Below are 25778 nucleotides of genomic sequence, written 5' to 3' on the forward strand. Positions count from 1 at the left end.
GGGTGTGTGAGTGGGGGTAGGGTTGTGCTCAGCGATAGAACTCTCGCCTACCATGTGTGAAGCACCACATAAATAAATCAATAGAGGTATTGTGTTCATCTTACAACTAAAATATAAATATATATATATATATATATATATATATATATATATATATATATTTTTTTTTTTTTTTAAAACTGATTTATCAGAAGTCTTATCAATGAACCCACTTTTGAAATGGATACTACCCCCATATATATATATATATATATATATATATATATATATATATATATATTTTTTTTTTTTTTTCCTTTTGGACACCGTTCTTCATTGATTGTCTTACCTTTTTTATTCCCAGTCTTCCTTGTTTGTGTGTGTAGTGTGGTGGTGGTAGGGGGGTGGGGGTGGTGGTAGGGTGTTCTTGTTGCTTTTTCTAATGTTTACCTTGCATTTTTAGCTTATTAGTTTTCAATCGTGTTTCAATAAATATCTGAAATCATATTTATAGAACTGTGTTTCATCAAGGTTCTATAAATCCTGACATGTAATATGTTCGTTGTAGTTTATAGTTTTAATTTAAATATTTTATTAGGTATTATTCTTCCCATTTAACATATAAGGAAACTGGGAAACACTAGTTATTATGTAACAGTGTCTTATTTGAAACTCATTATCTTATACTAGATTCATATCTTGTAATACCTAGTAATATTTTGATAATAAAAAAATATAATTGAATTTTGTATCATAAATAAATTCCTGATGAAATACCAAGACTAGAACTAGTTTGTTTACTCCAAGACTCTTGAGTAATCACTGAGAGCAATCAATAGCCACAGGCACACCTATATTCCCTGTATTCTTTCCAAGTATATGTTTATGTGATATTGCACATAAAAAGATGAAATTATCTAAGTCAATTTCATAAGAGATGAATTCCAATACCAGTTAAACTCATTTTGAATTTTTTTTTTTCAAATGACAATTGCTTCATGCAATCAAATTTCAAAAATTGTAGCATTGCCATGGGTTTTCAGGAACCACAGGAATGCCATTATCAGTATCCAGGTCAGCCTTATTCTTTTCTGAGCTTTGCTAAACCATGGTTGCCAGCATTTCTTGGGCTTGTATTTTCCCAGCTCTGTGATACCTTAATTTCACATTGAAAATTCTTGGAAAGACACTGGCTGATTTGAGTCACATCTCTGTACCTACTGCAAGCACAACGTCAGGAAAGATTAGAAACTAAGATTAGCCCAGCTTGGGTTAGATAATTATACTTAGTCAAATTGCTTTTCTTAGAGAGAAAAGCAATCCCTTCCCCACACAAAGGGGAGTGCTAGTTCAGAATAAATAGGGTTTCAAAGAAATATTTTATAGATATTTCTGTAAGTATCTAAATTTAAATACGGATTATCTTGTACATCTTTAAGGTCTACTGTATTACTTTCTTAGTTATTAGACTCAAAAGAATCAGAGGGAGCTACCTATCTAAATTTGCAGCAGGGGATGGGGGTGATGGGTGAGGGGTGAGGGTTGGAGCTGGAGGAGTAGACAGAAGATAAATGAATTTTGTTGCTTATACATTAGTTCGCAATGGAAGAGCCCTTTAGAGGGAAAGAGGGAAAAAAGAAGGCAAGAAGGAAGACAGGGACTGAAAATAGATTTTTCATTGCAACAACCACACTGGTAGGAATACTTAAGCCATAGGATTGCTACTTAGACACACCCAACACCTGTATTACTTTAAACATTTCAGATAATTTAAATTCTGAAGCAGCACTAGTCATGTCTAACTAAAGATTTCTGAATAGTAAAAAAAAAAAAAAAAAAAGAGTTAACACTTTTAGAACCCTTCTTTACCTAGCAATAACATTCAGCAGAGGAATCCAGTACTCATATTCATTCCACTTAGCCTAAATAAGCAGTTTGATTACACAGTAGTTTCCTATGGCCAGGGAAAACATCTTAGAAAAATCATTCACCTTTCTAAAATTGAGATGATTTTCTAAACGTTTAGTAAGAAAGGGAACAATTAAGACTTAATTACTATGAAAACAAAACAAAACAAACAATTATCGGTTAGCATTTAAACAGCAAAAGTATAAAATTACATAATCCAGATATATCTATATAAAATATAGTTTTATTACACACACATAGCCTTTCTACTTTGGTAACTAAATTTTTGAGATTAAAAAATATACTAATTCAAGTATTTCTACATACAAAAAATTCAGGTTTTCATTTATTAAAAACAAAATAAGTTCTGATGAAGTAACCATATTTACAACAAGATAAATATGTAAAATGTTGGAAAATAGAAACAATGAATAGTCTCGAATTCTTAATAGTTTAATGACTGAAATAATTTATCTTTTCAGTAATTTTTTTTTACAAATAAATTTACTTAATTTTAAACTTACATCAATGTGCTTATTAGTTTCAGACAAAAATATTTAGTATAAATGGCAGGTATTAGTTTTGCATAAGCCAAAAAATAACATTTAAAGTTGTCTAGATGCAATAATTAAAAAAAAAAAATGTAGATTCAAAATGTAGTAGGAAAATATGTTAAAAAAAACATAAGGAACTATGCCTCATAAAAGATATAAATGGACCTTCTATTATATGAATATCAAAAACTAAATATTTTTATTTAAAAGTAGCTTCTATAAAATGTCAGGAAAGTAGGCAGTTTGTTTTCGTAATGTAATATGTAAGAAAGAAATATTTCTATCTCAATCAGTATTTCTTAGCAAAATTGTTGTATATATACATGGAAAGGTAGGCATTATCCTGTATTCAAGTGTCCAAGTTTGATTTCCATTAAAATGTTTTCTATATTTTATAAGAAACACACAAAAAAGTAAAAGAATGAGGTAAGAATCTTATACTTTTAAAAAGTACTCGAAACTTAATATTCAAGATATTTTCAATGCCTAGACTCCAGAATGATGTTTTAAAAGGTCCTTCATGATGATGACGATTATGATATGTATCTGAACCATATAATGACTTCTTAGTATTCTGAGCAGGCGATTTTTTTTTTCTGTTATTACAAAATAATCACAATTTTGCCAAAATATCGTTCCAGTGTGGTTTCACATGAGGCACCATGCCACAGTAAGAGCAGCTACAATTCCATTCAAAATTGCCATGCTATAGCCCATGTGGAAAGAATGTCCGGTCAGTTTCCTAGAGAAAAAGGAAAAACACAAATCAGAAAATATGGAATTTGGCATAAGAGAAATACTAACAGTTTTTATTGAAAATGCTCAAGACCTAGGACTATATTTCGTGAATGTTTATGAATACACAAGTTAAAAAATAATATTGGACATTTGCAGGATTAGCAGTGGGTAACAAATCTTAAGTTCTCAGTCAAAAACTGTCCTAATTAACAAATAAGGTTGTTTCAATGTATTAGAACAAAATGCTGAATTTGATCTCCATAGTTTTTTTTTTACTTAGTTTCATAGTCACTTGATAAAGTCATAACATAATTATAAGGTGTAAATTGTTATAAACATGTTCATGCACCAATTAGCATTGTTTTCCCTGTTCTCTTGTTCTCACTTAGATTTAAATTAAAATACATATTATTTCAAGTATTTATCTTGTTTTTACCATTTTAGGATTACATAAAGAAACTACTTTCTCTTTGGGCTTATGTCCATGTGACTGGTTCAGATGAAATCTTTTAACATTCAGTTCTTATAGTAATACAGTTACTTAACTGATGCGGTTTTCAATGAGTTCCTAAACACCAGTAGACAAATTTCTTATTTATGATCACTCTGAGTGACAACTAGCTTGAGAACTTTCTATGCACCATATACTCTACCATTTGTTTCTTCTATCTTTTAACAAACTTACTACCTATTCTTTCTTAGAATTCTTCCCACTAATCATAGTATAACACTTTTTGCTTATCCCAGTAAGGATGAGACATACTAAAAAAAGAAAAGAAGATAATGTCCAATTGGTGTCAGAAGGTAAAGAAAAATCCTTTTATCATTGAAGCACACCAAACTGAGGAAAATACAGGGAGATGTACTTGCAGAAGCAGAAAAAAAAAAAAAAAAAAGTCAAAACTAACAATCAGGGGCTTGGACTGAGAAAGTCATCATATCCACATCATTTCCTCCTTTCCTAAGAAGAGACCCAACAGGGAAACACATCTAAATTAATACCTGAAGAGCACCTCATACTAATAACTCCAGTATCACAAGATATGTGGCAGAGTATGAAGGTGATATACTCTTCAAATAACAACCTCTTTGCCTTTATCTGAGGCTACAGAAGACCCAGACACTTCTTGACTGTTCCCTGTTTTGCTCCATGGGAGTTGTTATTTACTCTCTCCACTCAATCTTTCCTTTCTCAACTACAGTTAGTTTAACTTCTCATATGACACTAAAGGCTAATCTACCTATTTATATTACCTACAATATGATAAAATAGGTACTTAAATGCTTTGCCCCCTTAAAAAAGAGAATTCCTTAAATATGCATGGACAGGGAACAGAAACCTAATTTATGAAATAGAAATATCACTCAATGTAAAAAAAAATTAGTAATGACTCAGGAAACTTTTAAATTAATGCTCACAAAATGAAGGTAAACAAAAAACAGTGTTCAAAGTTAATCGTTCTATGTAACTAATTTGTGACTTCAGCAATGACTCAAAAATAGAAACACTTCTAAAGTTCAGTTTATTAAAAACTGATACCTATGATGTTGGTATAACTGAATTTTACTAATATGTGCATGTTCAAATGCTCAGAGACCCTTACTAGGCAAGCAAAGCATTTAATAGCAATAAAGAAAATGCTCTAGGGCTGGGGTTGTGGCTCAGTGGTAACGCGCGCTTGCCTAGCATGCGTGAGGCAATGGGTTCGATTCTCAGCACCACATACAAATAAATAAAATAAAGGTCCATCAACAACTAAAAAAGAAAAAATAATAATAAAAAAGAAAAAGAAAATGCTCTAGAGCAGTGGTTTTTAGATTTCCTACCACCTCAAATTCTGCACCCTACCCCCACATATTCTAACTGGGAACACGTAGCAATTGTCAAAGATTACTGCTAATAAGCAAGAAACTTAAATCTTTAAGGAATCACTTACTTTAAAGTCTTTCTTCAAACTATCCGACATGAGTTTTCTTTTTGGAATAACACATAGACAACCACTGGCATGATTTTTCTCTATAACTCTAATACGTGGTCACTGAGGTTCTGTTAGTAAAGGCTGAAGGCATCATAGTTCTCTTTTGTAAAAACCTTACATCTACCTCCTAGTATAGGAGTTTTAAATTGACACAACTGTAATGAAAACACCACCTTCAATTAATGAATTTAACATCTTCAATAAATGATGACTAAATATTGCCCAAATAGGCAAAACAATCTTCACGAAGTTGGAGGACTTATGCTTTCCAATTTCAAACCTTACAATAAAACTACAGAGATCCTTAGTAAGAATAAGCATAGAGACCAATGAAATAGGACTGGAAGCTCAGAAATAAACCCTATGGTCAATTAAGGTTCCAGAGTGTCAAGACCACTTAAGGGGGAAGAACACTCTTCAACAAATGGTGCTAGACAACTGGAAGCAAAAGAATGAATTTGGTCCTCTATTTAAAACAGTATACAAATATTAACTCAAAAGGAACTAAAGATCTAAATAAAATAACTAAAACTATAAAATTCTTAGGACATAGGTAAAATCTTGACCTGAAAAAAAAAAAAAAAAAAAACATATTCTTTGGTACTGACACTAAAGGCAATCAGAACTAAAGAAAAAGATAAACTGGACTACATCAAATTAAAAACATTTTGTTTCAAAGGACACTATGAAGAAAGCGAAAATACAACCTACAAAAATATTTGCAAATTATATAACACAAAAGGGTCTACTATTTAGGATATAAAATAAATTATAACTCAATAAGAAAATGACAAAATATCCAGTCTAAAAAGGGCACAAAGAATTTGAATAGACATTTCTGAAAAGAAGATACACAAAGAGCCAACAAGCACATGTAAACTGGTGATGCTCAAAATCATTAATCATATGGAAATGGAAATTAAAACCACTTTCATATCTATTAGAATGGTTAGTATTTAAAAAAAAAGAAAACAAGTACTGATGAGCATGAAGAGAAACTGGAACTCAAATATTGCTGATGGAAACGTAGATGCAGGAAATAATTGAGATTTTTTTTTAAACAATTAAGCATTATGAGCCAGCAGTTCTACTAGGTATATGCCCAATAGAAATGAAACACATTCAGACAAAATGTTCTGCTTAAATGTTCATAGCAACTTATTAATAACAGTCAAAAGGTGAAAACAATCCCAATATTTATCAACTAACAAATGGATAAACAAAATGTGGTCTATACATATGGCATATAATTCAGTCATAAAATAGAATAGAAACACTGATACATGACAAAAAATGAATGAACTTTTGGTCATCGGCTTTTCTACAATTTCATGAAAAGGGAAGGGACTAAGCTCAATTAGGAAACTAACTTGGGTAATTCAGATCAATAAAGTGAAATGATCATAATTTCTTAATTCCTAGGTAATAATGTCTAACATGTAAAACTTGCTAGTAAAAAATTTTTTAAAAATCCCATCCAGAATAAATAAAACTACAGAATTATTACTGAGAAGTCCACAAAAGTAGGTAGATAATACCTAGCCTTGACAAGCTGATGTGATTTTCTTGTCATGTCATATGGATTTCTAATTTGGATTACATTACTGAATGAGGTAAACAAAAGAAAATAAATCCCACAGTCTCAGAGCAATATAATGAAAATATTTAACTTTGAAGACCTTGCATTTTACTTCAAAATTTACAAGGACTCTGAAATATGCTTAAAAAACTTTCAAAATGTCATGACTATTTTGGGAAATATTGGTACAATTATTGTAATTTAAAATAGGCTATTGATTAACATTATCTGATTTTTCAATGAACAATGATATGGGGAATCTAATTATATAAATATTTCAATCCCAAGAAGACCCACTGATATAATGAAAATTAATAATATATTAATTAAAAAAATTTTAAGAACTGATAGTTTGTTTTGCCAAATAAAATAATAAGTAGAAATATAGAGAAAGAATTCAATGACAAAAATAAAATGTTTCTTAAGTTAGGATCCTAATGTGACATTTATTAGACTTTCTTTTCTATTGCAATACATTTCTGAAATGAAAATGTAAATAAATGGGAAACATTGTTCAATAAGAATAAAATGACAGTGTAAATGCAGTTACAAAGAAAAGCACATTATAGTAGAACTGGTTCCATATCTGAAAAGATAAATTGTAGAAAAGGCACTATTTTGTTATAGTTTCAAAGGATTCCTTTCCATAATAAAAATATACAGTGCAGTAAGTACGTGGTCCCAGATAGTGGTGAACAGCTCGAGCTCTAGAGTAAATATGGGTGAGTGGCAGCTTTACCACTTACAAGAGATATGAAAACAGAACAATTTATCTGTTTGAACTTCAATTTCTTCCTCTGTAAAGTGGAAATTTTACCTTTATGATTGTGATGATCAGCTGTCTGGCACAAAACAAATGATCAAGAAATGTTAGCTGCATAGTTAGGGAAAAAACTTAGCTAAAGAAGGAATTTAAAAAAATTCTTTCAACTGACTTCACTTCAACTTTCTTCTAAGCAAAACACCTAAACTTAAACTGTCCCCAAACCAAAACAAAAAAACAAACAATAACGTGAATTTAATAACAAATCCAGAAGGTGGATGGGAGAATTACTTGTATGTGTATTATGTATATAAGCATTTTTCTTGGTATTAACATTTTCCTACTTGCTTATAATCACTTCTCCCTTTTTAATTCATTAGAGAACCTAGATTTCAATTATTTATATCCAGATTTTGTACTACAGAATTAATTTCTAGTAATACATTTCTATTAGTATTTAATAATAACTTGTAAAGTGAATATGTCATAAAAGAATTAAATCTTAATTATTTTCATTTTCAGGAATGGAACACATTTAAAATTTAAGATTCAAATAAATTCAATGACTGGCAATTCAATTTATACTCTTACTTTTGAATCACAAATTAATGTATTGAATAAGCAACTACCAAAAGTCCCAAATAAATTGTGCTCAAAAGAATTTTTTAAGAACAACAGATTCAAGCAGATCTCTTTTCATGTTTTGGATTATTTATTATTTTTACACTAGCTTTGGTTGATCTGAACTAAATCTCTACAGTGATGAAATACCAGACACTTTTTCTCAGAACCTTCACTCCTATATTGTACTTATTCTTACATTTCCTTTCTCTCACAGGTATTTATCACTTATCAGAGATGCTTTTATGACAGACTTCTTGTAATCCAAAACATTAACTCCACTACCAACTGATTCTTGCCTTAAGCATAAAGTTCTCTATGCTGGCCAGAATAAGAAATTATATTAGAGGCTCATATTAAGTATCAACTTACTATTTGTTTCTGTGTCTCTGACTGGCTTAGCAGGAGACAAAATGAGCTAGTTGATACTAATTAATTTCTCCTTCAGACATTTGAGTTGCCTTTTATTTCTCATTCTATTCCTAAACAAGGAATCTCCAATCCTAAATAATTTTAAGTCATGCGAGCTTTGGTTGAAGTAACTACCAGTCAGTTTTTTAATTAGAACCAAAAGTACCTATCCTTAACCTGAAATTTTAAAGAAAACACTAAAGAACACTGTATTTCAGTTATAGTAGTTCTTCCATATCCACATCCACAGATTCAACTAAACTTGGATAGAAAGTTTTTAAAAAATTTTGTCTATAACTGAATGTACTTTTTTTCTTTATTTTTATTGTTTAAACAATACAGCATAACAGCTATTTATATAGTATTTACATTGTAATAGGTATTAAAACTAATCTAGAGATGGTTTGAAGTTTGTAGGAGGATGTACACAGGTTTTATGCAAACAGTATGCCATTTTATACAACGGACTTGACCATTCATAAATTTTGTTATGTCTTGGTGTGCAGTCTTAAAACAAAACCACTGCAGATACTAAGACAACTGTAGTTATAAAATATTTCCTTTTCTTTAAGAAACAAAATTATGTAACTTCATAGTATACAATATATAATATATACAGTATACAATACTGTCCTAAAAATTATTAAAAATTGTTGAAGACAGGATGTACCTTTATGTGTTCCAATGAATTTACCAGTAGATTTAAGAAAATAAGGGTTAGACTTTCAAAGCAAATATTTTTCCATTCTCTTTTGCTGTCTCTCATAAAGGAAAAAGAATTTGTTACATTAACCCCTTAGTTTTTACTCTAAAATTCTAACTTTCAACTCCTTTTCCATTCACCATGGTTTACAAATGAATACATCAAGCATTAAGGAGATAGGGAAATGAGTAAAAATCAGTATTGCCCTTCAAGATAAGAGATGGTAGTAGTAAGTGTTCAAAATCTGGCAGATAGCATTGCTGGAACTTAAAGGAGTCATTCAGCTTGTAGAAGAGGACAAGTTTTTAAAAACTGAATACGAGGGGTTCAGAGTTCTAAACAAAACAATACAGAAGCAAGAGACAATGAAAAGCATGGAAAGTTGATATGGATATTAAAAATGCACTTGGAAAAGCTGACACTCTTTCCCTACCAGGTTTAATCATAATTCTAGTACTTACAGGACTACTCTAACCTACCTGAAAATCTCATTCTCCGTCTTTAAAATGAGGAAATTCCTCTCATCAGTATTTTTTAAACAACAACAAAAAGATGATATTAAGAAGTACTTATTACACTGCCTGGAACTGATTAAGTATGTACTCACTAGGACAATAAATGTCAGCCATTATTGTTGGTCCTTAATTGGTTAAAGCTGCTGAGGAGAACAAAGAACTGAGTTACTGGCTGGATGAAATATCATTCATCCATCATGATAAGGAACCAATGAAAACAAACAGGTTGGTGGGAAGTGGGAAACAATGAAATCAATTTTAGATACACTGAACTGGAAACATCAGTAGGACACTGCAGTAAAAATTACCAGAAGAGCACAAGGAAACAGTAATGAGAAATCAGGTTTTTTCAGGGAGGCCAAAGATAATCTAAGAGAAAGAAAAGCAGGAAGGAGCATGACATAGCATTAAAGAAAGAAAATCATTTCAAAAGGGAAGAAACGTTAAACCATTTCAAACAACAGATTGGGAAATAAAGATTCAATTTCATAATTAAGAGGTCTGTAGTGAACACAAGGAGAAAAATAATTAAGGGCAGGGTGACTGCATATACCCATAGTAGCAACTGCAATCTATGGGGAGACAGGGATTTTTGTCTTCAGTCTTCTTCTTTGATGTGAAGGAAAGGAGGGCAAAGCATGAACCATTTTTTTCTTTAGTATAGGAGAAACCAGATGTTAAAAAACTATCCTAACAAGAACACTGGATACAAAGGGAAATTTTGAAGACATGAATAAGGCAACAGGAGAGAAGGGAATAAGAAGATCTGAAGCATAGAAGTATAAAATTATGTTTCAATAGGGAGTATAATAATTCATTCTCTAAGAGAAGCAAGTGAAATGACAGATCAGGACAGAAGGTAAGTGAATAATCATGAAAGGGTGAAGGGAATAGGTGACATCTTGGTGAAACCGGAAGTGAAGTCCACTAAGAGTTTGACATGGGGATTTTGAATGGATACACACGCACACAAAAGTAGGAAGGGATACAGAAGGATAGATCAATAGATGGAACCTGATAGCTGAAATTTTAGTTCAGACAATGAAGTTGTAAATTCTAGTTATTTGGAGCTTTGGATGATTTCAACTGTTTTATCTTCTTTCTATGGCATGTTGTAGGCCTTGGACTATTTCAGAATGAATTTGAGATCTTGAGCTACTTAACATTTTTTCTTTTTACAAGGATGGGTAAAGTTTATAACAACTGTGACAAAATGGTTTTATGATAGTTATATTTCAATTAAAATCATTGTCTTTGCCACTAATTTATGACTCCTACTCTATTTCTTACCCCAGAAAACACTTCTCAGATTTGGCAATGAAGGCACTTTTTGTTGACCCACAATCTAAAAGGAAAAGTGAAGTGAGTAAAATAACTTGTCATATTTACTTTGTTATATACATTGTAAGTTTTTCTGCTTCTTCTAATAGGAAGCCTTTAGAGTTACTAGTACTGTATTATCATTTATTCATTAAAACTCAAATTTCAGCAAGCTTTTCAACTAGGTATGAAATAATTATTTGTTTTATGATATTAAAATTTGATTTTTAGAAATGTGGTTATACTTCAGTTACAAAATTAACCAACTAGGATGGGACTATCAAAAAAAAATGAGACCCTGTTGTTCCTTGGCTAATATATACATCTATTTTTTTTGTGTGTGTGTGTGGGGGGGCGGGGAGGAATATCAGGGGTTGAACTCAGGGATACTCAACCACTGAGCCACATCCCCATCCCCTGCCCTGTTTTGTATTTTATTTAGAGACACAGTCTCACTGTGTCTCTAAATAAATACACCTCATTTTTGCTGAGGCTGGCTTTGAACTTGCAATCCTCCTGCCTTAGCCTCCTGAGAGGCTTGGGATTACAGGTGTGTGCCACCACGCCCAGCTACATCTATATTTCTTGACCAATAATTAGAAACCTTTTGTAAGGGATATTCATTTTCATAACAGTCTTCTATAGCAGGTGTTGGCAAACTAAGACCCACGTGTCCTATCAACTGTTTCTGTACTAAAGTTTTATTGGAACAGTCTTATGTCTATTGGCAGCTTTAGTCCTGTGATGGCACAGCTGAGAAATTGTGACCAAGACCACAAAAATAAAAAATACTTACCATCTAGCACTTTACAGAATGAGCTTGCCAATTTCTGTCTAATATCTCCCTATTCAAAGGGTAGTCTGCACACCAACATTTACCAATATCATCTGAGAATTTCCTAAAAATTCAGAATCTCAGGCCTCACCCCAAACACACTGGATCAAAATCTTTAATTTTAGCTAGATGTGGTGAACCTAAAAGCTTCAAAGTAAATGACATATTCATTATTTGGAAATATATGAATTAGCAAGATTTCTAAATAGATCGTCTCTCTTCAGAAATCTAAACCAATTATTTTCTATATGAAGCCGTCAAAGTTACTATAGTTTAAAAAAATAAATACCTACAGAACTTAAAGAGTGGAAGAGTTCACTGTGCTCAATGTTAAATTTAGTGTTTGAAAAAGAAACTTCTAATTTTACTTTATCATCATGTTCCTAAATAGTGGATGTTGACATCTTAAAAAATTTACAAGACAGGTAACTCAAGTAAGAAATCAGTTATGACACTAAACGGAACAAAAATTTCTCTCAGCTGGGTGTGGCAGCACATGCCTGTAATCTCAGCAACTCAGGAGGCTGAGACAGGAGGATTTCAAGTTCAAAGCCAGCTTCAGCAACTCAGTGAGGCCCTAAACAACTTAGTGAGACCCTGTCTTAAAATAAAAAAATTAAAAAGGGCTGGGAATGTGGCTTAGTGGTTAAGTGTCCCTGGTTTAATCTCAAGTACAAAAAAGAAAAAAGAAAAGGAAAAATTTCTCCCATCCTTCTCTCTTATCTATCCTATTTACATTGCTAGGACAGGCTATTGATAAACTGTGTATGAATATGTGTATTTGTATTTCAAAGTAGCATGTTAGGAAAAAATGGCAAAATATTTGTAGAATGAAATGCTAAATAAAATCTAAATTATCATATTATTTACCAGATTTTATCTGGGTGGAATACAATTTATCAAGGTGTAAATTATTTCAAATAATATACATACACACAAACCACACCCATGTACATATATGTATTCATAAGCTTTCTGTTAAAGGTTACAAAAGTCATTCTTTGATGTATACCACAATGAAATAAGCTGGAATTAAGAAAATATCACAGGAATAATTTAATAAAAGTAATGTTTTAAAAAACTAATTCACAGTTTGTTCTGTAGCAGTCTGAGGTGATCTGTGAAAATAGTTCACTATTCTCTTGACCTAGAAAATCTCCTAAAATCATACAAATGAAGAGGTTCAAATCTTCATGTTTACTTTAAGAACACCCATGAAATTACAACCAAACAGTGGGGCTAGATGCAGGATTGATGGCTCAAAAAGAGTGCTAATTTTTTGCTACACATGCTCAGAAATGCAGAGTAATGCTGACAATGTCCTCTGGTCACTGAACATATCCAGGTAAACACAGTACCCAAGATGTGCTGCCAAACTTACAGATTACAGAGCTCATGGTCAGATTAACTCATACATGAATTCTCCTTGCTACAGTGAGATGATCCTCACTAAAAAGAAATTGTTCCTAAACCAGTTGCACAAAATAAAAAGATATCCCAAAGGAAAAAAAAAAAATTATAACATGGAAATAAACTCAGCATAAAATAAGTACAAATAAAATAAAATTTTTAAAAATTTCCATAAATGCTAGCCCCAAAGTTTAAAAAGTCTTATATTATGATCATACTTTTATAAAAATAGAACTATTTTGATTTGCATGAGCTTTTTAAAATCTACAGGTATAGCCCTAGACTGTTAAATAGTTATTCGAGGGTTATTTAAAATGAAATTTTGCAACCTTTCATTTTCAGTTATATTATTCTGTGCTGACTTATAATGATCATGGATTTAGTCTATAATTATAAAAAATAAGAAATTTCAAATCAGTCATTGTTCAAGCAATGTCAATGGAATTTTCATTACTAAGAAACACAAAATGCTATTAAAGTACAAAGGTATCAAAAATATGGGTATATACTGACTTCAAGGGTTTTTTGTTGTTGTTTAAATTGTGTCTCATGCATGCTAGGCTCTACCACTGCACTATACTTCTAGCTCTTGACTTCCAGGTGTTATAAAACTGAAGAAATGATTATCTGGATAAACATTTACTTTGAAGATGTAATAAGTGAAGAAAAACTATAAATGCATATACATATAAACTATAATGCATCATTCGTAAATAGGAGATGATGGTAAATATTTTCACCAATTGGCCCTATATGTACTAATTTACATTACAAATAAGTATGGGTTCAAGAACCCCCCATTTTATAGAACAAGTTGATTCATCAATCTGCACACCTGTAAGCTATGTTATTATAGGACTCAAATTTTCAAGTTGAAAGATTTCCTCCTTTTTAAAAAATACTTTATTTTTGTTAACATTGTATTTTGTTTCCTAGTGACAATGCCATCTAGTTAAAGCAATAGGCATCAGATGATACTGCTATCTTCTCTAATCATACATCCTCTTCTATACCAGAAGGTCTGCATAGACTCTATATTCACTAATAGTCTTAATTCTGTAATAATCATTTTTCCATATATACACTGAAGTCTTTATTCTACCAACATGAAATTTGAGGCCCAATCCTATGCTTTGCCAGCACAATGTTAACTATCATAATGGCCCATGGGGACAATAGAATCCTATAGATAAGCAAAATTCTTCAAATGAAATATGTATGTATATATTTCAAATATCTTATTGTCCTAAAATTCCCTGAAACCCCTAAGAGAGAAGTGAATGAAGGTATATCTGGTTGGATGAAACTGCACGTTATGGTTTATTTTACCCATGTAGCAGTGCATTCAGTTGCAAAGAATGTCAGATATGTAACTTTATTCACTTGTGGATGTGATACAGTAGAAAATCTGAGGACAGCTAACTAATGCTGGATGCCATGACCCAGATTACATAAAATTCTTAGTCAGGAATTCAGGGCAAACAGTACAAAAAAATTATAAGAAAAATGGGATTTCCAGGCCTTAATATTTTATGAGTCTGTCAAAAAAAATTTTTTTCCTTAAAGGAGGTAATTGAAACAGTGCTGCCAAAATTTTATTTTGCCAAGAATAAAGTTTAAAAATCACTACTATCTATTATCAGCATTACTTAAGAAAAGAAAGCATACCTAAGTATCAAAGAATAAAAAAAGAGTAGAAGAAGATAATAACAATTACACTAAAAAGGACAAAAGACAATCCATGTTAGGCTATAGTCAGACTTCCAGCTTGAAAAATCTGAAGAAAAGAAAAGAAAAAAGGGTCTGGCACCATTACCATGCCAGCTTTAGCATCTGACATCTGTTGCCTTTATCTAGTAAACCTATACTAGTCAGTGACTCACTTGCTCAAAATTCTTTCTACTAGTTTATGGGATAGGCAAGATTTGGAAGTTACCTTTTTGGACTTCAAAGTCCTTTCTAATATAACAGGCTACCTCTCATAATCTACAAAGATTGCTGAATACACAGAAAGGGTTCCAAGTTTAAAAAAAAATCACTAAGTGCTCTCAGGTATTTCTCATCAGGACTATTTTGTGCTTGTGGACACCTATATCTTTTCAACACCTTATGAATAACACACCATAAACAACATATCAAGCACAATGTTAAACAGGTACAAAGCAAACCCTCAATAGCTATAAAGATATATATTTATATCAAGTTACAAAAATAAGAAAAACCAAGGATAGTTAATACAATTTTCCTGAAAGATTTTGTTATTTCTATGTATATCTCCACTCAGAACAGTTATAAAACATTTTAAGACATGAATGTATTTTAACCCTTCATTTCCAGAAGCTGCAGCACAGTACCATCAAAATATTCATTAATAGTAATAGCACTGCAGTGGTAGCTCCAAACACTACCTAGATAATGAAACTTCATGATACTCAAATATTACAGCCAAGTTCATGATCTATCTATCTCTTGTCAGTAGCTTTTCTCTCCTACTGCAATTAGCCATCTGACATCTGTTTCATTAGTTCATGGCAATAAAGAATCTTATTCAACAAGGTGGCAGCTCTCCAAAATGTGTATGAAAGAGCGGAAGAGTTAATTTACTGTGCTCAAAGTTAAATTTAGTGTGCTTGAAAAAGAAACTTCTAATTTAAATACGAAAACACCCACTTTTCTTGACCTCCCAGGCTTGTATTACTGTCCAAGATAAGAATCCACAACACTTTTCTATTATGCTTTTACTATTTTATCTGTTCTCTATCTTCTTAACCTTCAATGTGTAGAGCAAGAAGTTAGATAGAAACCCTAATGATACATTTTTTTAAAAAAAGTGAAGTTGTATAAAAAAAGATTATTATAATAATGCCAATCCTAAGTGCTAATTTTTTCAGGAAATTCACATGGAATTTTCTGTTCTTTGCTGCCCACTACAACCGCAGTTAAAACAAAAACACATTCACACACAAAAGCCAAGGAAATTCAAATATCTCAGCATCTAATCACATACAGAATGCTTCATAGGAAGTAACACATGTAAACGGGTAAATCACATGTGTTAGGGTATAAAATAACTTACGAAAAAGGAATTCAAACAAATCAACATGTTCTCTTTTCTTTCTCATTTCTAATTTATTTTGTAGATTCCAGATAGCATTGTAAGGAAATACATGTATATTTTAAAAAACAAGGCTGATACAACTAATCAAATTATATAAAAATTAAATTAAAAGCATGTGTTTTCTGAAATTAAGTGTATTAAAATATCAGTTTTGGTTGGGAGAACAAGATGATTGCCAAACTGATTCTATGTAAATTGTATTTTAAGCAGGTTTTTGTGAAAAGACAAAACCTTAGCACATTCCTAGAAATCATTAACACTGCGTAACTATAGTTTCCTTGTACTTTGTGAACCCCATATAAAATAAGCCATAAATAGAACCAATAACACATCTAAAAATTGGATACCAAATTTTAAATGTCTTTAAAATATAAAATAGTGAATTTAAAGCTGTTTTTTAATGAAATGAACACATAACTATGTCTTCCTCATTCTAAAAAAATGCATATATATGATTTCTCAAGATGCATTTGAAGTACAAAGGCTATCTTTCTAAAACAATTCATCCATGCTTCAGAAAGACTCAATAAGTGATTCAATTAGCTAAGTCCTGGATTCAAATATTCGATTCAAAATATCACTAGCAATTAAAGAAATGCAAATTAAAAATATACTGAGATTTCATCTCACTCCACTCAGAATGGCAATTATCAAGAATACAAGTAACAATAAATTGTGGGGAAAAAGGTACACTCATACATTGCTGGTAGGGTGTAACCACTTTGAAAAGCAGTATGAAGGTTCCTCAGAAAACTTAGAATGGAACCACCATTTGACCCAGTTATCCTTGGCATGTACTCAAAAGGCTTAAAATCAGCATACTATAGTGAGGTGGTGGCATCAATGTTCATAGCACCTCAACTCACAATAGCTTAAGCTATGGAACCAACCTAGGTGCCCTTCAATAATGAATGGATAAAGAAAACACGGTACATATATATGCACAACAGAATATTACTCAGACATAAAGCAGAATGAAATTACTTGCAGTAAATGAATGGAACTGGAGGCTATCAGTGAAATAAGCCAATCCCAAGAAACTAAAGGCTGAATGTTCTCTCTGAGACTCACAATAGTCAGGGTGGTGGGGTAAGGATGGGAAAGACAGTAGCATGAATTCCTATATTCACATATGAATGCATGACCAGTGTAACTCCACATATTTATTGTACAACCACAAGAATGGGAAGTTATAATCCATGTATGATATGTCAAAATACAGTCTACTACCATGTATAACTAAAACAACAAATAAAATGAATAAAAATAAAAAATACGTAATTCATCAGCAATCTTACTTTTATGTAACCTTTGCTTGGCATGCACTTGAAACTTGAAATTTCTACCAGCACTCGATTTTCATACTAGAATTAGCCCATCCTTATAAAGTTAAATATAAGCATTTTTCTACTTGGAAGTTTGTATGGGTATCTATAGTTTAACAGTTTTATTTTAGTAACATAAAAAGCTCCCAGGTAACTGGTAACTGGCTTCACAATGATTTCAGCTAATTACTAAGGAAATTACTAAATGCTAGGGGTGCTTGCTACTTTACTCTGAATGTTTAGATTATACAATTAACTCTGGATTTAAAATAAATAAACTAACTATACTTACTAAGAATGGCTTATTTTGGAAAATCCAGGTTACTCTAATTTTGGAACCCTACAAAATTAATGTCTTAGCCCAAAAGTCATAGGATTATAGGCTGCTAAATTTGATGACTAATTTAAATATGGGCATTTTTTTCATGTCTGTATTAAGACTTTCATAATTATCACTACTGACTGCAGTGCAACCTCATTAATTTATCTGCTTTACTTAAGAGTGTCTAGATTAGTGTTTCCATGTATCGACTCTACACAAAAAGTACTGAGGGTAAAAAATTCATTAACCTATTTCATATTACTATAACTAAATATTTTGACATTACAAAAACACTGTGCTTTATATGTCCACCCTTAACATTACAATTTTTCCACTAAATTTACTGCTAGACTACAATATAATAGTTGTACCATGGATAGGACTTTCAATAATGGGGTGTTTATTTTTAATACTACAAACCTGTAGATACATAATTTTACCACTAGATGGAGCACTGTGCACAGGTAAACTGAAACCTGTGCAGTCTCAAGTGGCAAGTGTATAGTGGTAATTGCTGGAAGAAAAAAAAAAATGAAGATGACAAAAATGTGAAATTTTGAGAGACTTTTACTGGATTTAGCCACATTGCAGGAACAAAATTACCACAGAAAAAGCTTGCATTGCCTCTTATTTTTTCAGTAAAATTTCTATTGATTCATTTCATAATGCAAAGATGGGTTATTGCAAACATAACAATAAATATCTAGTCAGGTACCAGCTAGCTTGTATGCAAGTAATTGCACAGAAGACTTGACTTTTAAGATTTGACTTTATGTAAGCTACTTCAACTCCTGGGACTCAGTTTCTTCATATGTTAAAAATTGGTAGAAATAAACTAATGATAACATCTATGAGTGGCTTAGGAAGAACTTGGTTCCCCCTCACCTTTAATGGAAGCTCCTAAGATCTTTCCACTCCTATACCTTTGTTTCCATTTCTAAGACCTTTCCAACTAAAACTTCCAAAATTTTACTTTAAAAAATGTGTTCAATAGGGAAAATGCAGCCTCAAGGCACATTTTGTATCTAACTCTTCCCCAGAGGATAACTTTCTAGTCCTGACACTGGCCCTTCAAAGAATGATACCCAAGATTACTTATAGCTCTGGGTTCTCTTTGTATGCATTATTTTCTACATGGCTAGTTATATACATGCAAATAGACACTCTTAAGAAAACCAGATAATTATAATGTGGAATGATGATTATGCCTGTTTGGAAACCACTGACAACCCCAATAAATGAAGAAGGAAAATTGGAGAACTGAACTGAAGATATTGACCAGATAGTAGAGGGGGAAAAAAAAAAAAGAGGGTAGGAATTACAACCTAATGTAATCTATTTAGATACTGCAAAGAATGTAAACTTACTTTTTCTCTTTTAACATTACAAACAGATATTCAGTAACAACTAAAACAAAGCCCTATACATAATTTAGAGGTATATTATACCCAATATACAAAAAAATTGATGTTTGACTAATAGAAAAGTTCAAATATGTGACACTGTAATATCTTTTAAACTCAGCAAAGTGTACAAATGCATGGAACCATCCTTCTGAAATATATGTCTGTCAAAGTCCATTAAGTATGTGTCTGAAAATACTCCTTTCTGTAACTAGTTTATATTTCCTTAAGGTTTCATTCTTTGGTAAAAGTGAAAGTTTCTAAGGTACAGTTAATAAATACAGAATAAAACATGAAAAAATTAAATGAATATAAAAGAGGATTTCTAATCTCAGTCTTTTCTAATAAATTAACAATCCAAATTGACAACTTAAGTTCTTCAGTAATATTTAGTAAATATCAATGTGTTATTTTTGCTTCTCCTGAGGAGTTTATGTTTCAGGATAACATAACTAACAACCATAGTAAATGTGGTCTACTTGATTTTTTCTCCCAGAATTAGTCTTTCTTTCTTTTTTTAAAGTACACATACTTTAGTCTACAAAAGATAACCAAAAATTAATATTTTAATAAACCAATAAGACATACTTTTTAAACTGTCTTACTAAATGATATATCAATATGATCCAATTTCAATTTTTAAAACAAGCATGAAAATGGAAAGATATAACATAAAATTATGATAATAACTGTCCTTAATTATTGGATATTTACACTGATTTTTTTCTTCTGAGTTTTCAATAGAAACCAGAATTATATAAGCAGGAAAAAAGCATCATTTATTTTAGACAATAAGATAATACATAGCTTGTTATATTCTTACAAAAATATGATATTGAATATTAATGAAATGCAAAAATCTGATTTCTGAGAAAATAAAGTCAAGATTTCAGCTTTTACGAGAGAGATTATTTCCCTGAACAAGGACTCACTCTACTGGTGACAAAGAGAATATATACTTATTCTGACATTTCTGAAGTAGTTGCGTTATTTTCCACAAACACTAGAGGGCAGTGTTTTCAGTATCAAACAATTTCATTTCTATTTTTGTGGGTGCACATACACCTATACAAACTATATTTGTATAAAATACAAGTAATATATTTTGTATTTTGCTTACATTTGTATTCATTTTTACATAAAAAAATAATAAACATTAAAATATTATTTTGTGTGTATATTTTAAAACTTTTTAGGGCTATACTAACAAGTACATAATCTAAGGCTGTGATCTGATACTATCTTATATTAAAATTAAATGACTAATAAACACACTGAAAACAGAGGCCTTTTATTACTGGTTATTAAGTAGTAAAAATGTAAAAACAAAAAATTTAAAAATTAAATACCAATAGTTAATGACAGATCTTTAAGAAAGTACCAAAATAATTTTCTCTAACCTCCAAAACCACTAATATTTATCAGGCATATGAATTACAGTGGTGGTGAAAGAGAAGCTGAGAGGCAAAAATTATATTCCAGGGAAAGAGAACAGCAAGAGCAAAGTCACAACATCTCAAAAGTACACAGTTTATTTGGGAGATGCAAAGGTAAACAGATATGTCACTAAGTACAGGGTGCACAGGGGAAATAAGTGAATATGAAGTTGGAAATGTAGGGCAGGGTCATTTAGGAAAGGATTGATATGCTATACCTAGGAGTTGAATTTTATATTAAAGCCAACATGAAAGTCAGTGAAGACTTAAAATGAGAGAGCTGTGACAGATCTGGGTGTGTGTATGTACGTACGTGCGTGTATGTATTTAAATAGCAGTACACAGGGCAAACAAGTGTGTGTGTGTGTATGTGTGTGTGTGTGTGTGTGTGTGTGTGTGTGTATTTAAATAGCAGTACACAGGGCAAACAAGAGTAAAAGCTTGGAGGATGGAAGACCAATGAGTCAAATATACTGGCCCAAACCATAAATACAGCAAAAACATTGAGAGGGCAAAGAACTGTTCCAATGACATTTGAAATGCAAGAATTGGTTGGTGAAGGATTAAACACAGTGAATAAAGTTATCAAGTCTTGGTGGATATGAATTTCTTAAACACTGGAGTTTTTTAATCACTCTGAGTGAAAAATGCTTTCTGAAATCCAGGTAGCAAGATCTACTAAATAGCTGAACTTAAAACAACATTAAGAGTTTTGGTAACTTATAAGTCTATTATAGGAGACTCATAACCCTTATTAAAATAATCTATTAAAATAAAATGAATTCAATAGGCAGCAAAGAATATAAATTTCAACTGAACTCTTTATCTTTCAGCAAAATAAACTTTGCAATTGAATGGTACCCATGTAAACTAAAGAACTGTATGGCACTATTAGGGATAACTCTTATATTTATTTGCAATTATATAATTTTTACTTATAGGGATTTAAGACATTTAAAATACACACAAACAAACCCTAAACTACTATTCCCATAAAATTTCAAGAAGTCAAAATTTTTCAAAACACAGTTTTATATGGTAGAAAAATATGAAAGTTTACTAATAATGAAAATCAAGTGTGCTGGGCTGTGGCTCAGAAGTAGCATACTTGCCTGGCATGTGTGAGGCACTGGGTTCGATTCTCAGTACCACATATAAATAAATTAAATAAAGGTCTATCAACAACTAAAAAAATATTTTAAAAAAAGAAAACCAATTATACCAATGATTATTAATAACTATCATTAATATCGCTTCACATTTACAGAGTATCTCAAATGCATGCTCTTATATCTACAACCTATTCAACAGGTGGGCTTGAACTGGTAGTAATAACAATAGGAACAACTATAATAACAACATATAGAAAAAACTAGAGATGTTTGATGGTCTTATTTGGGAATTAATATTTAAAACTAGAGCTTTCCTGGCATGAATAAACTGGATTAATTACTGTCTACTGAATTTCCTAAAATTTTCTGAAACACAGAAAATACAGACCAAAGAAATTTAATACTAATCCACTATAAAAAGCACACAATTTGGTCTAGAACTATAAACTGGGTACCATAGATGCCTGTTTCTGAATTATTACACAAAGTTTAAATCCTGAGGAAAACTCCAATCCAATTGTTAAAAGTTTTGTGTTTTAAGTTTGACCATTTATATGTGAATCTAGTAAAACATTCAAATTGTTGACATTTATTTTGACTTCATAAATTATTTCTAATAAAATTCTATCCAAGAGATACAAATATCTACCAAAGTCCCCCCAGTTCTTAGATAATTCCTTGGATTTAATTTTTTAAAACTGCATTATCTAGATATGGCATTTAAAATATTCTTTATTTATCTAACAGGTAAGCCCCCAAGCTGAAAAATGTGTGTGATTTATAATTCACAAAGACTAGAGTCTCAACATACCTAGTTTAGTATTTTTAACAAAATTTGAATGGATTAAAAGACAACAACAACAACAAAAAACCTAGGAATACTTACTTGAACCTGGCAGGTGAAAGAGGAGTAGGAGGAAACATTCCTGGTTCAAAAGAATCAAAATATGTAACTGTCCAAGAAAAGCTGCAACAGGAGAATCCAGCAATTAGGGATATTATAAGTAGAGTCCAGAATCCTTTATGGGAAGGAAGAGAGAGCAGGAAACTTAAAATTATTAACACTATAACAATTTTAATTAAACAAGTGTCTTCATGTTCAGAAGATCATATGTATTTCTGGTCTTTGATTAAGTGTAACAAATATTATAATAAGAGATTGACCTTAATAAAAACTAAACCAGAAGTAGAAGTTATTAAAACAATTAAAAGTCACATCATTATATTTAATTAAATTTACTATATAGAGGAACAAATTCAACTTAATATAATACTTTCATTTTTAAAATTTGACTATAGGAAAAATGATTAAAACATTTCACTCCTAAGATGTCTTGACATATTTCAATTAACTTCATGAATCATAGCTTGCTATGTTTTATTAATCAGTACTAAGTGATTCATTCTACAACAGATACTTCTGACATATGAATCAATTTTGGAGTACCTCTTTCTCAAACTTTTCCTATAAAAATCATAAACCTTACGATTCTTCAGCCTTGCTCAATATGCAAACAAAGGTTGACTCCCAGTTTACCAATGAGTTGTAATAATAGTTTATAACAGACAACAGTTTATTTGCAGTCGATTTGAGAACAGTATTCCCTCACCCCATAGAAATCAAGTCAAAAGCATGGTATTACAGTAAACTCAAGGAAAGGAGTAAGGATTGAGAAATAGAATATGAAGTATAAAAAAAGTGACAAGACATACTAATAAAGTTTTTTTTTTACATACTTTTTTTTTTTACATACTATTCATAACCCGTTAAGGGTATTAAAAGGGCAATGATCTGTTCTTGTTGAGAATCTTAAGTCCACAGTCAGTGGCCACCTCCCTTTATTAGCTGTACAGCTTTATTTGCATGTCAAGTTTTCAAAATTCCTTCATAAATTAATTTACTTGTTCATCTACTCCACAAAATATATACAAGGGCTATTATGTGTTCATTACTATGTTATGAGATAGGGATAAAGTGATAAATGAAACACGAAACATCACTGTCTTCATGGAATAATTCTAGTAGGGAGAAAGATAACAGATAATTATAGATTGTGATAACTGTTTTTGAACAAACAAGATGTTAAGAGAGAACAACAAAATTCAGACTGAAAACATTAACTTTTTCTTGGAAGAAAAAATGCTAATCTTAAAGTTTTTAAGATGATCAACAGTAATAGTCAAACGGAACCAAATTCTACCAGATATTGAAACATACTGTAGGACCTCAAATATTTAAAATAGTTGTACTGGCATATGAATAAACAAAAGAATGGAGCAGAATACAAAATCTAGAAAAAGGGCCAAAGAGATTATGTTTTAAAAAACATTATTAGAGTCTGAGAAGGTGGTAGTTGTAGAGCTAGCATATATAAGGCCTTGGGTTCAATCCTTAGCACCAAAAAAAAAAAAAAAACCCCAAAACTATTAATTCAATGTGGTGGTAACCACCTAGAAAAAGGGGGGGAAAAAAAAAAAACAGTTGGATCCATGTCCCATGCTAAATTCTAAAACACACTAATGTGTTTTAACACATTATTATGAATTATGCTTTTTCTTCCCTAAATAGAAAGGTATGAAAAGAATCATCAGAAAAGTCATGCCTTTGACAGAAAAAGGTCTAATTTTTAAAATCCATATATTCCACTATTTACATGTATACACAAAGAGACAATTAAATATGTATGGCAAAAACCTCAAAGCGGCAAATGTTTTAAATACAATACATATTTGTAACTTACAGCATGAAGGAAAATTTTTCGATGAGAGAATTCCTAGAAACCAGTAAGAAAAAGACCAGCAATCTAAGATTCCAATATAAAAATGAGCTAAGAATATGACCATAGAAAAGGAACTTAAGTGATACTGAACATAAAAAAAGAGTCAATTTAGTATCAATCATCGGAAAATTGGGTATCATTTTTCATAATTATCATCTGGCAAAAATTAAAAACTCTGATATGCATTGCTGCTAGAGGAATTAAACTGGTAAATCTCTATGGAGAGCAATTTGGTAGTGTATTTATTAAAACGACACCATGTATATATCATTTCATCCAGAATTCTACTTCTAGATAACTGTCCTACATATACACTCTTGCATAAAAAAATGCACAAAATTATTCTTTGTATCATTACTTATAATAATGACTGAAAACAATCTAGATATTCAGCAATGCAGGTTCAGTTGGTCCCTCAGCAAATGCCTGAAACTGTAGAACCTACATATACTGCTTTTTCCTATATATATGTGATAAAGCTTAATTTAGAAATTAGGCCCAGTAAGATATTAATAACTAGTAAATTAGAACAATTAGAATATCGTATTGTAATAAGTTATGTGAAAATTATGGCCTCTCTTGTGTATCACCTGGACACAAACCCTGAAAAATGTCAACAATTATTTTGACCAGCTGATAACAACACTAAGTAGTGATAAAGGGGCAGTAACACAGTGTGAATGTGCTGGACAAAGAAATGATTCATGTCCTAAGTAAGAATGGCACAGAATCACACAATATTTGAACCAATATGCAATTTATAACTTATAAATTTTGATTTCTGGAAATTTCCATTTAATATTTTTCAACTCTTTTGATCACAGATACCTAAAACCACAGAAAGAAAACTGCAGACAAGGGTTTATCATTTTTTTATGTTCTTTTTAGTAGAATGACAGTAAAATGTATTTTGGCAAATTATATGTACATATTATATGTACATAGACTATAACATTTTATTTAGGAT

At 31.2% G+C, this 25778-nt stretch overlaps 1 protein-coding gene across 1 annotated transcript in view; it reads right to left on the reverse strand.

Moving 5' to 3' along the window:
- Nucleotides 1–2111: 2111 nt before the first annotated feature.
- Arl6ip6 (ARF like GTPase 6 interacting protein 6) overlaps nt 2112–25778 on the reverse strand; it is a 35605-nt gene continuing 11938 nt past the window's right edge. The window contains exons 3-4 of the mRNA XM_027937935.2: nt 22918–23050; nt 2112–3183 (exon numbers count right to left, since the gene is read on the reverse strand). Of these exons, the coding sequence (XP_027793736.1) occupies nt 3090–3183; nt 22918–23050 (227 nt within the window). The 3' untranslated portion in view covers nt 2112–3089. The remainder of the gene's footprint in view (nt 3184–22917; nt 23051–25778) is intronic.

This window comes from Marmota flaviventris, chromosome 11, assembly GCF_047511675.1.
Source record: "Marmota flaviventris isolate mMarFla1 chromosome 11, mMarFla1.hap1, whole genome shotgun sequence".
In the NCBI taxonomy this organism is placed as follows: Eukaryota; Metazoa; Chordata; class Mammalia; order Rodentia; family Sciuridae; genus Marmota; species Marmota flaviventris.